Here is a 12,791-nt window from a genome sequence, read left to right as displayed (position 1 = left end):
TTAAAACGTCGCCACCGGCATGGGGGGCTTGCCAGCACCCCCCGGACCCCCAACCCGGGTTTGGGGGGCTGCTAGGAAGCCCCCCATGCCGGCGGCGACGTTTTAAAACACCCGCGCGACTTTCCAATGAGTCCTGAAGACAAACGTCAAACTTCCGCGTTTGTCTTCGGGACTCATTGGAAAGTCGCGCGGGTGTTTTAAAACGTCCCCGCCGACATGGGGGGCTCGCTAGCACACCCCCGAACCCCCAACCCGGGTTTGGGGGTGTGCTAGCGAGCCCCCCATGTTGGCGGGGACGTTTTAAAACACCCGCGCAACTTTCCAATGAGTCCCGAAGACAACGCGTTTGTCTTCGGGACTCATTGGAAAGTCGCGCGGGTTTTTTAAAACGTCCCCGCCGACATGGGGGGCTCGCTAGCACACCCCCGAACCCCCAACCCTGGTTAGGGGGGTGCTAGCGAGCCCCCCATGTCGGCGGGGACGTTTTAAAACACCCGCGCCGCCCCCAATCTTCAGCTCCTTGCTAGCGCTGCGGAAGTAAAAACACCATCTGCACATGCGCAGATGGTGTTTTTACTTCCGCAGCGCTACTTCGCGAAAACCCGCTCGTTGCGGGGGGTCCTGGAACGGAACCCTCGCAACGAGCGGGGGATCACTGTATCATGCTTAACAATATTGTAGTTATATTGCAAATCTGGAGATGGGTAACTTTGTGCCCTGTATATAATAGAAATGATAATCTGTGTAGTATCTCTTGAATTTTTATTCAGATTACAGGTAATTCAATTTTTCTGACAGTAACTGGGAATGGAAACTCTAATATTAAGCAATGTGATTGTAAAACACGGCATCCATGACCATGCCAAATTATGATGGTAGCTGTGACAGTTCCAGCTGCCAATATTAGATGACTTCCATATGGTCACAGTGTCCCACAGCCATGTGACTGCCATTTGCAATCTCCTGCCAACTTCCCCATTGCTTGTTTGAGCCACGTGAATGTTACAAATCGTGACTGCAGAATGCTGCAGGTTTGTGATTGCAAACTGCTTGCTGAATGCCCAAATCATGATAATGTGACCACGGGAACACGGCAACTGCTACAATTACAAGGACCCGTAGTAAAGTATCCCTCATTTAATGTTGTCAATTTTGAACAATCCCTGAATGAATAGACGTTCAATGGATTTAAAGCAATACAATGGTGCCTCTACTTAAGAACTTAATTTGTTCCATGACCAGGTTATTAAGTAGAATAGTTGTAAGTAGAAGCAATTTTTCCCATAGGAGTCAATGTAAAAGCAAATAATCCATGCAAACCCATTAGGAAAGAAATAAAAGCTCAAAATTTGGGTGGGAGGAGGAGGAGGAGGAAGAGGAGGAGTCACTGCCGAAGGAAGAAGGTGAGGTGAGGGGAATAAACAAAAATCCAAAACGTTAAGGCTTAAAAAAAAAAGAGGGACTCTGACGCAGAGAGGAGGAGCACGCGCCTCCCATACACCCAGCGTGAGGCTGCCTGTCATACACTGCGCCAGAGAGAGAAACCCAGGGGGAATGGCAGAAAACTTGCTGGGCCTTCGTGCCACTCTCAAATTTCCTGGGAAATTTTTCCGAGCTTGGGTTATTAAGTAGAAAATGGTTCTTAAGAAGAGGCAAAAAAAAAAATCTTGAACACACGGTTCTTATCTAGAAAAGTTCTTAAGTAGAGGCGTTCTTATGTAGAAATACCACTATTTAAAAAGACAACAATAGGGAAAATTAGAATTGGCTTGGATTTCTAGGTATACTTTTGGGGGGGCACAATGATGGTGACAATAATGATCATTTTGACTTATTGTGTGCCCTCAAATTGCTGTTGATTTTCAGCAATCACATCATTGTAAGAGACACAAAATGTGACGCTGGGATTTCTTAAATCATGCTTCAGCATTTTGCAATGCAATCACACACACACACAGGTTTATGTAGAGGTGAGACCCATTAGGCCTTACTCTTATGCAAAGGAGAATTGCAGTCTTAGTTATCTTTACATTCTTCAAGTATTTGTCATTTATATTTAGATTGTTATTAACATACATGCATTTATTTAAACTGTTTATGTATTATATTCAACGTGAAACAGTATCTACAGTATTGCTATTTTTTTAACAAAGATCAGCTTATACAAAGCTAATGAATAGCCTTCCATTTAATGAAGCTTATGACATTTACAACACATTAATGAATAATCTGTGTGCATCCATCTTGACTTAAGTTTCATTGAATTTAGTGGAGCCAGAGCTCCGTGTTTCAATTTCTGACATTTCTAGCAAACTGGGATTGGGAAGTTGTTTCCAGTCAATGGGGAAAATATTTTCTTGATGGATCAGTGGTCTGTATCAAGACTTGGCAGTTTTCTGTGTCACTATTCCTTGGCAAACGTTACTGAGAGTTGCATGCTTTATTTCAGGAATGTTAACTGTTCAGTCATATTGTGGCTGCAGTATATCAGAATAAATTTCCATGATGCTCAGTAATCAAAGCTCCTTCTAAAAAAGAATTGTCCTGGATAAAATGGCATTATTCTTATGTAAATGGGTCTGAGAACTTCTCAGAATTGTAACTACTAACTGAATTCCTAATCTTCTCTGATAGCATTGGGTAGTAACCCTATAGAGCAGGGGTCGAATTCAGTCTGTAGGGTGCTTAGATCTGGCCTGCCGGGAGCCCTCCCAAGCTCCATTTTCGCTGACAGAGGGTTGCACAGCCGAAAACAGAGCTTGGGTGCCCATTTTCACTGGCAGAGTGTTAGGACCATCACAGGCCCCCCCCAACATGACCCTGAGTTGGCCACGCCCCCTCCCCCACCTCCCCTGAACTCAAACACAATCCTGCCAGAGTGTTTGGGCCACCACAAGCTCCCCCTCAAAATGACACTGAGCTAGCCACATCCACACACCCCAAGGTCAAACACAATCCTGATGCAGCCCTCAATGAAATTGAGTTTGACACCCCTGCTCTAAAGCTACTTTAAATAACAATTGGAAGATATTAGATCTACTGGGCTGTATTTTAAAGATTTTGTGTGTGTGTGTGTGTGTGTGTATGAGATGAGAATGAAAATGAGAGTGAAAGAAGCTCTTAATCAAGTCTGCTTTGTGTTATCATGTCTGTTAATCCACAATAGGTACTCTTTCAAAAAATCATCAATATTTCATCAAAGTTCCAGAGTTTACGACTAAAGACAATGTTGTAGTAGCATTGATGCAAAGACCTTCAAATACCTCACGGACGCTGGCACTTATGGGTTTCCAGCTAAAAAAGGTGAGTAAATAGAATGCCCTCTGAGACTAGACTTTCAATCCTGGGCCTAGAAAGTTTAGAAATAAGACACTTTAAACAAGATCTAAGTATTGCCCACAACATCATATGCTGCAACATCCTGCCTGTCGGCGACTACTTCAGCTTCAACCACAACAACACAAGAGCACAGAACAGATTTAAACTTAATATTAACCGCTCCAAACTTGACTGTAAAAAATATGACTTCAGTAACCGAGATGTTGAAGCGTGGAACTCATTACCTGACTCCATAGTGTCATCCCCAAACCCCCAACACTTTACTCTTAGATTATCTACGGTTGACCTATCCAGATTCCTATGAGGTCAGTAAGGGGCGAGTACAAGTGCACTAGAGTGCCTTCCGTCCCCTGTCCTATTGCTCTCCTATATCTCCTATACCTTTCTTCTATTCCTATATCTCTTCTTCTATTCTTTCATGTTCTATTACTATACCTTCTTTTCTATTATTTCTTAGATATATTTTACTATGAGTATCTCCTCTATAACCTTCATCATGTATTTTACTATGTGTATATAAATATATACCCACTAAAACCCTCATTGTGTATTGGACAAAACAAATAAATAAAATAAAATAAAGAGCAATTAGAAGTGTGAAACACTGTCCCCATAGACTATTTGGGTTATGAAAGTGACACAATTCACCTGACTGAATTAAAGACATTTTGCCATTTTTTAGGCCTCATTGTTTACTTATTATTTATGCCAGAAAAGACTTCTGGCTTCTTATCAGCTAAAGACTCAAAGCTAAGCAATATTATGGAGGAAAAAAAAGGAAAAAAAACACCCCTTCTTATTCTTTCAATGCGGGAAGGGGAGAGAAACTCTAGAGATGGGAAGAGTGATGAAGCAAGAATTCCCATCAATGAGAAACCACCCCATCTTGCTATTTTTGAGACAGCATAGCCAATCTGTTCATATGTTTTGCCTAAGGGGAAATTGGTTAATGCAAAGTTTTGGATCCAGCTTTCTTCAAGCAGTCAAATCCCGACAAGGTTAGGAGGTAAGGCTATAAAAGGTGTCAAATATGGATTGGCTTAGCAACCACAATTAGGATCAGCAACTCAATCATTAGGCAAAGGAGTCACTAAGTGAAACTGTGATTGCGCTTATGAACTTGCTTCAGCTTTATTTTTGTCTTATTAGCATTTAGACTTATATTCCATTTCATCTTTACAGCCCTCTCTAAGCAGTTTACAGAATCAGCATATTGCCCCCAACAATCTGGGTCCTCATTTTACTCACCTCGAAAGGAGGGAAGGCTGAGTAAACCTTGAGCCCATGGTGAGATTTGAACTGCTGTTACAGTTAGCAGTTAGCTGAAACAGCCTGCAGTATTGATCTTCAAAGGTCATAAATGGAGGGATTGATCACAAAAATCCTTTCTTCATCACCATTGTGACTGCAAATGGATGTTCTCCAAGGCAGTCAATGAACAAAGACCTCTATAGATTCTAGTCTTTTGTCCGTTTGGTCTAAATCAAGATACCACTTTTCTCATATTGTTTCAGGCAAAGAACATTTAAATTTAACTGCAACAATTTTCTAATAAATATGTCCATTTCAAGCATCATTGGAAGAAAAAAAAAATACCGTTCTGAAACTTTGAGCAGCCCTAACAGTTTCCTGTTTGCCTTCGCTTTCCAGCTGTTTGATTTTCATTGTTTTTCCTCTATCAAGAGGAAGGGGGTTATATCCTCCAAAAACAGGTAGCAAGCATTGTTGAGAAGGAGGGAGGAACTTTTAGGTACTCCCCATCCTAAAGGAAGTTTTAATAGTCTTCTTCCCAACACCACCAGCAGTCCTATGCACTGAAGTAGCCTCTGAAGAGATTTATAATGAAGGAGGCAATGTTCTTTTCTCTAAAAATATTCTCTGCCTTAGTCTTTTAATCTAGTTCCACAGACTTTAGGATGCTCCTCTGTGTGCTTTATACTTCTTCTTATTTCTGAGAAACCCTGTCCGATTTTTGCAAACCCAGTAAAAACTCAGCTACTGTTCATTTTGAGAGCATCAGTTGTTTAAACTCATTTATAGCAACTCCTGTAGAGAGTCAGATCAGAATTAAATCTTTATAGCCTAGCCCGTGAGGCTGGCTGCAAATTTGTAGTTATTTCAGCTTCGTATGATTCTCAGAAAGATAAATTGCCCTTTTCTTGGAGTTTGAACTGTTCTACATGTGCATGCAAAGATTTCTAGGAATACGAATCTGACTTTAGCAAGGATTAGTGGAGCAGGTGGTACAAATATTACAGAAAGGGCATTTATTTACAAGAAATGCATTAGAGAGATAGGCAAAGCACTTAGCTAGCTACAGCCTTCCCAGGAGAAGCTAGAAACATGCACATTTTGTGCATACCAAAATAAATGACTTCAGATTAACAATCTTTTGGATAAGCTGCCTGCAGAATTGTAGACAAAGAGGGACACAGAATAAATCCTTAACTCATTAATCCTTAACATATCTGAAGAGACATCTTGGGCCAATAGGATTTGCCCATCCCATTCTTTCTAGCAGAAATGGCTTGCTACAGACCCTGTCTGTCAAGGAATTTTGACTGGGGAGAGGGTCTAGGAGAAGAGTCTTTTCTACTGTGGTCCCCACCCTTTTGAACATCATGCGGCCACAGGTGAGATCTGTCTCCATCCTTCTGACCTTCCAAAAGAGCCTTGGATTCTCCACTTGTGTACAATTGGTGCTCTTGGTTATTAATCTCTATTTAAGTAACACAAATTTTAATTGGTTTTATATTTATTCTTTTATGATTTCACAAGCGGGCCACAGTTGCTTCAACAATGAAAGAGGTGGCATATAAATTTAGAAAATAAAGATAAATTTAAAAGCACTCCATCTCTTGTATATTATATTCCCCCTTGTGGTTAGTAGTCAATATAGGGCTGCTAATTTGCACCTCCAAAAAGTCACCAAACGTACAAAAATTCAAGTTTTTAATATAAAATTACTGGTAAAAACCTTGTCATTCATAAAGGAGAAAATGCCCAAAATTTTACTAAATTATTTACCACAATTTTGGCTGTATCGTTTTGGTTTTTCTTTTAAATACAACAACAAACAGTTTAACTGGCAGTTAGCAATGGATTATTGATACCCATTCACTTTGATAGAAATTCATTGTGTTTGCAAATACAGTTTTTATTACTGCTTATTTAAACGATTAACTTAGATATTTGATAAGGATTTATTTTAATTTGGCAAACACTGGGGTTTTTTCCCTTCACATTTCAATCATAAGTTGATATGAAAGGGTTTTAAAAAATTAGCTACTTAAATCATACAGATATTTTTAAACAGCTGCTATACATATAACAGCTGCTCTACATGGGGCTACTTTTAAAGAATGTCCGGAGACTACAGTTGATGCAAATGCAGCCGCGCGAGCTATGCTGGGCCTTCTAAGACATGCACATATCTCACCATCACTCCGCGAGCTGCATTGGTTGCTGATTGGTCTCCAGACACAATTTAAAGTGTTGGTTATGACCTATAAATCTTTACATGGCTTAGGGCCAGGTTACCTACATGGCCGTCTTCTGCCTCATGTATCCAAGTGGCTGGTTAGATCCCACAGAGTTGGCCTTCTCCAGGTCCCGTCAGCTAAGCAATGCCTTCTCTGTGGCAACCCCGGTCTTCTGGCCTTTCGCAAGATTTTAAAAGCTCACCTTTGCCAGCAGACTTGGGGCTGTTGAGTACTAACACCTTACTCCAGCCAATGATGACATTAATGGAGAATCGTGGTTAGAATGAATAATGAATGTTTGGTTTTAAATAATTCTTGGGGTTTTAGTATTCATTTTATGTTTGGGTTTCTCTCATTGTATTTTGTATTTTTATTCTATTTTTGTAAGCCGCCCTGAGTATGTGGAGAAGGGTGGCATAGAAATCCAAATAAATAAACAAATAAATAAAACTAATAGAGGGGGACCAGTTAGATTTTGAGGAAGCAAATGACACCCTTAATAAGGAAATTAAACAACAAAAGAACTAGTAGAATTGAAACCTTGCATATGAAATGAAGTAAGGGAAATATTAAAATTTCATGTTGTTCTCTGTGCTTATATATTAAAATATAGCAATGTGATTCTAGATACAAAAGGAAGTTTGCAAGAAAAAGAACCTGCAGAGAATAAGAAATGTGTCCTGATCCAAGTAACTGTAATTAGCATTAAATTATTAATTGGACAATAAATATAGTTAATTTAGCCATTAAGCACAAATTTAAAATGTGTGATTTTAATTAGATTTTTACTGGACAGTCTTTTAAAAGCATCTTCACTACCGATAGCATTCTTATAATACATCTACCACAACTGAGGTTTACAAACCAATTCAGTTTTCTCCCCCAAACCATTGTAACAAGCCTATACTAAATTACAATTTTTATTAGTCAGAAGATTACTACAATAAAATATCAAGAAAGCTATTTGAAATTCCTGTGACAGAAGAGAATTATTATAAACAATAACTTATGTGTATAGATCCAGTACACATAAAAGCAAGATTTGTTCATGCAGAACAAAAATCTCACAAAAATTGAGTACCCCATCACCTATAAAGAGCTTTCACATAGGTAGATTCGAGATATACTGTATACCTGGGTCTGCTTTAGATTGTCATTGAAATTAGAGGAAGAGAATTACAATTTCATATTTAAAAATATTCAGGAGCAGATACCTCCAAAGGAGCAAAAATGAACATAGTGAATAGTGTAAGACTCCTGTCTTGTATGGGGTAGGTGGGGGGGTTGACTAGAAGATCTCCAAGGTCCCTTCAAGCCCTATGATTCTAAGAATAATCTCACATCTCTTGTTCTCTGAGCTTCACATACTTCTTTCTTATGCTCCTTCATCGACCCATTTGTAATTCCCAACTTCTTCAAGATTACAGAGACAAAATATAATAGAAAATCACTCATGTTTATGACATATTAAAATTCTGCAAGACTGAACATAGCTATTTTGCATTTAAAGAGCCACCTAACATTCAACCACCGCAGGCAATTGTATTTTTTTAGCAAAAGCCAAAAATTACCACAATGATCTTCCAGTCACTGGAAAATATCTCTTTCCCAGAGGAATAATATTGGCCACTTCCAGTATTAACTGCAGTATGCACGTTTGTCTGGTTGGACCAGTAGTGGGTTACTACTGGAACAGTAAAAGACGCCACAGTGGTAGCAAAAGTTGAGCTGCGTGCCCAATTTTGGGTGTCTTGCATGAATGCACACCCCCCAGCATGCTTTTGCTTCACATGCGCAGGAACCAAAATCTCACCAGGGGACGTGCACGCACACAAGATTTTGGCAATGCTTTGCTTCTGCATATGCATAGAAATTAAAAAATGGCAAAATCTTGTGCGCACATGTCCCCTCTGCTTTTGCGCAGAAGCAAAAGCACACTGAGATGCATACATGCATGCAAGACACCTGAAGCTGCGCATGTAGCGTAGTGGTAGCAGTGGTAGGAGCAATCCACCCCTGGGTTAGACTATAATGTCTCAGGCAGTGGCCTGTATCATTCAATGCTACCAACAGCCTGCTTACCTCAACTATGTTCCTACTAAATGCATAAATTCTGAATAGATTGCCATATAATGGCAGGCCATATCAGTGCAGATGGGACAAAAAGTAATGAAACCACCATTGACACGCATATCTATGAACTCCATTCTTCTTCTTAATCTGTACAATATAGTCACCATTCTTTTGAACTAAGAAAAGTCTTTTTTTGTAACATTATACAGTGGTACCTCTATTTAAGAACGCCTCTACTTAAGAACTTTTCTAGATAAGAACCGGGTGTTCAAGATTTTTTTGCCTCTTCTTAAGAACCATTTTCTACTTAAGAACCTGAGCCCAGAAAAATTTCCCAGGAAATTTGAGAATGGCATGAAGGCCTGGCCAGTTTCCTACTATTCTCCCTTTAATCCCAGCCATCTTGGGCTTTTCTGGGCTGCCAGAGGATCCTTTCGGTGGTGCTCCACCTCTCGCCCGCCTAGGTTTCTCTCTTTGCCACAGTGTATGGAAGGCAGCCTCGCGCCGGGTGTATGGGAGCCGCATGCTCCTCCTCGCCACCTCAAAGTCCCTCTTTTTTTTTTAAGCCTTAAAGTTTTGGATTTTTTTGATTCCCCTCACCTCACCTTCTTCCTTCGGCAGTAACTGTCCTCCTCTTCTTCTTCCTCCTCCTCCCACCCAAATTCCTAGCTTTTATTTCTTTCCTAATGGGTTTGCACACATTATTTGCCTTTACATTGATTCCTATGGGGAAAAATTGCTTCTACTTACAAACTTTTCTACTTAAGAACCTGGTAATGGAACGAATTAAGTTCTTAAGTAGAGGTACCACTGTACAAATAATAACGCATACAATTAAAGCCGCCCCGAGTCTGTGGAGAGGGGCGGCATACAAATCTAAATAATAAATAAATAAATAAAATCAATATCAGCTCAGACCATACCAGTAATTTCCACAGGCAAGAAACATCATATAAGAACACAAATTGGATTGTTGATATTCATTCTGTGTACATCTTCCTAAATTATAGAAGTCTTTCTGGATCAGAAGATTATGCTATTAGTATTAAGTGAGGTGAAACCATGGGTGGGTTCTAGCTTACCTTGCTGCCAGTTCGCTATCTCCCATGCCTTGTGGCCCCGCCTCATGGGCACATGCACATGTACAATGCTGAAATATCTGAGGGGGAAAAAAGCTGAAAACAAGATGGAGACCACATGCACAGTAATGGAAACTCACCTTCTGCGTGTGCTCAGAAGAAAAAATAAATTCAAAAATTCTATTTTAATTTTTTTTTAAAACGATGGCGGCACCCATGGGTTGGCACCAACGGAACCAGTTTTGTGATGTCATTATGACATCATCAGCAGGTTGCTTTTGGTTTGGGCCAGAGGCAGGCAAAGTTGGCTCTTCTATGACCTGTGGACTTCAACTCCCAGAATTCCTGAGCTAGCATGATTAACTCAGGAATCCTGGGAGTTGAAGTCCACAAGTCATAGAAGAGCCAACTTTGCCCACCCCTGGTTTTGGCGAACTGGTCTGAACCATGGGGAACCCACTTCTGGGTGGGAGGGATAGCATTCTACAACAGGGGAAGGAGAATGAGAGAAAATGATTGTGGTAATTATAATATTAGAGATATTTATTCTTAAATTGTATGCTTAATATGCATCACTTCCATTTTATCTTACGATGAGCCACAGGTAAGTCCTCTATTTTTCTCTTAATTCATTCTCCCTTCCTCCCTGCCCCCCCTCTCTCTTTCTCTGTATATTGCATTCCTTTGACTCAGTGTTGACTGCTTTTTGGACGGGCCCCTGCAGCTTTACTAGGCCTTAACTACCACACCAAAATGGCTCTCTGAATGATCAGTAACTAGGTTCAATTTTTTCATCATTTCAGTGACTATTCCCCAGAGAAAAAGGGTATCCCAGACTGAGTGATGGCTGTGCTTTGATGAACTAAACCACGATATCTTTTTATGCTGCTTTCTATATTTAATCATGTTACAGTTGTTTACAAAATACTTCACACACAACAAATCAATTAAAAGCAGTATAAAATGTACACAATATAAAGGCAGCAGAAGGTGGTGGGAGGCAAAAAACATAAATGGAAGAAAAACCATTCATCCAATATTTATGTACAGAAAATCTGGAGTTTCTTTTTCCCATTGTTAGAATAGCTTGCTTGCATCAAGACAATTTTAAGGATAAGATGCATGGTTAAAAAAACCCACATCCAAATACTATAAAAGCTTCTCGGTATCTCGAACAAAAGAAATGATTATACATTTAAAAAAATATGTTTCCTTGAAAAGAATTGTCCCTATTTAGATTTATTGAAGTTTTAATTCTTCACATTCTAAGTTCAACACTTCCTTTGCCCTCCTTTGAAAATGTTTTTTTCTTTTTTTTCTTCGTGTGTGTGTCCTTTTCTTCCACCCAAAAGGCATGGCTCATAAATTATTGTGCCACTCTGAATAACCATTCTAAATGGGATTTATACACTCCAGTGTTTTTTGTAAGAATTTGTTTAGCTGGGTTTTTTATTATGTTGTCTTTATATGTCATCACAGTAATAATGGTTGCATTTTATTTATTGTGCCATCTTATTGAAAATATTGGAGCCACAAGAAATATGGCAGGATCTATTTTTTTTCTTATAGGAATGGATTTGATACCAGGTTCAGAATGCTCATAGCGAGCCTAAAGATGGAGATAAAATCTCCTCTCTCTAAATATTTCCCACTCCTTTTGTTGATTCTACTATATCTTCCATAAATTACACATAGTACAGTCTCAGGCATAGATATTTGGAGGTCAGCCCATTAATAACAAATGAATCTCACTTTCAAATAAGTGCATGTGCTTTTGTTATGGATATCCATGAAACCGTGACCCTTCAATCAAATCTAATCTAGCATTCTTACCATCTATTTGGACAGGGAGCCACTTCTCACAGTCACTCATGCCCTTATCACCTTGAGGTTCAACTACTGCAATGCTCTCTACAGGGGGCTGCCTTTGAAGAGAGTTCGGAGACTGCAAATAGTGCAAAATGCAGCCGCGTGAACTATTGTCGGGCTTCCAAGATTTACCCACATTTCAACATCACTCCATGAGCTGCACTGGTTGCCGATTGGTCTCCAGTCACAATTCAAAGTGATGGTTATGACCTATAAACCCCTACATGGCTGAGGACCAGATTATCTATGGGACCGTCTTCTCCCTCATGTATCCCAGCGGCCAGTTAGGTCCCACAGAGTTGGCCTTCTACAAGTCCTGTTGGCCAGACAATGTCGTCTGGCGGTACCTAGTGGAAGAGCCTTCTCTGTGATGGCCATGGCCCTTTGGAATGAACTTCCTCTGGAGATACGTACCACCCCTACCCTCCTGACCTTTTGAAAAGCTGGGTTGGGTGGGTGGGTAGATGGATGGATGGACGGACGGACAGGTTGGTAGGTAGGTAGGTAGGTAAGTCAGTAAGTAAGTAAGTAAGTAAGTTGGTAAATATGTATGTAAGTGTGTGAATGTGTGTATGGGTGTAGCAAAAAGGCTGCAAGTTAATATTCACTTCAAAATAACTAATGTCTTTCCATAATATTTTGTCTAAGGGTAGAACCATAGTTGATGACAATCAGCTTAACAAAACACGAGATATCACCATTTCCTATCATCTGAAACCCGGAGATTACATAATTATTCCAACGACATCACCACAAAACCAAGAATTAAAGTTTCTTCTACGAATCTTTCTAAGAAGTCAAGTCAATATAAGGTAAAGCAATCAGAATTAGACCATGAATAGCATCAAGTAAAGTAAATCTACCTTTTCCTTTGTCATTTAAAGAACTTGGTACTCTTAAGGACCGACATCCATTTGTCTTCTAGCCATTTTATGACAAAATTAAACCT

The 12,791-nt window shown here is 39.8% G+C and overlaps 1 protein-coding gene across 1 annotated transcript in view; it reads left to right on the top strand.

Annotated features, from left to right (window-relative positions):
• Positions 1-12,791, top strand: part of LOC139161611 (calpain-13-like) — a 141,420-nt gene that overhangs the window by 91,250 nt on the left and 37,379 nt on the right. Inside the window, exons 11-12 of the mRNA XM_070740987.1 lie at positions 3,167-3,303; positions 12,491-12,654. Coding sequence (XP_070597088.1) covers positions 3,167-3,303; positions 12,491-12,654 — 301 coding nt within the window. The remainder of the gene's footprint in view (positions 1-3,166; positions 3,304-12,490; positions 12,655-12,791) is intronic.

Source organism: Erythrolamprus reginae, chromosome 1, assembly GCF_031021105.1.
Source record: "Erythrolamprus reginae isolate rEryReg1 chromosome 1, rEryReg1.hap1, whole genome shotgun sequence".
Classification (NCBI taxonomy): Eukaryota; Metazoa; Chordata; class Lepidosauria; order Squamata; family Dipsadidae; genus Erythrolamprus; species Erythrolamprus reginae.
Note: the sequence above shows the minus strand (reverse complement) of the source record. Positions and strands in the feature narration are given on the sequence as shown.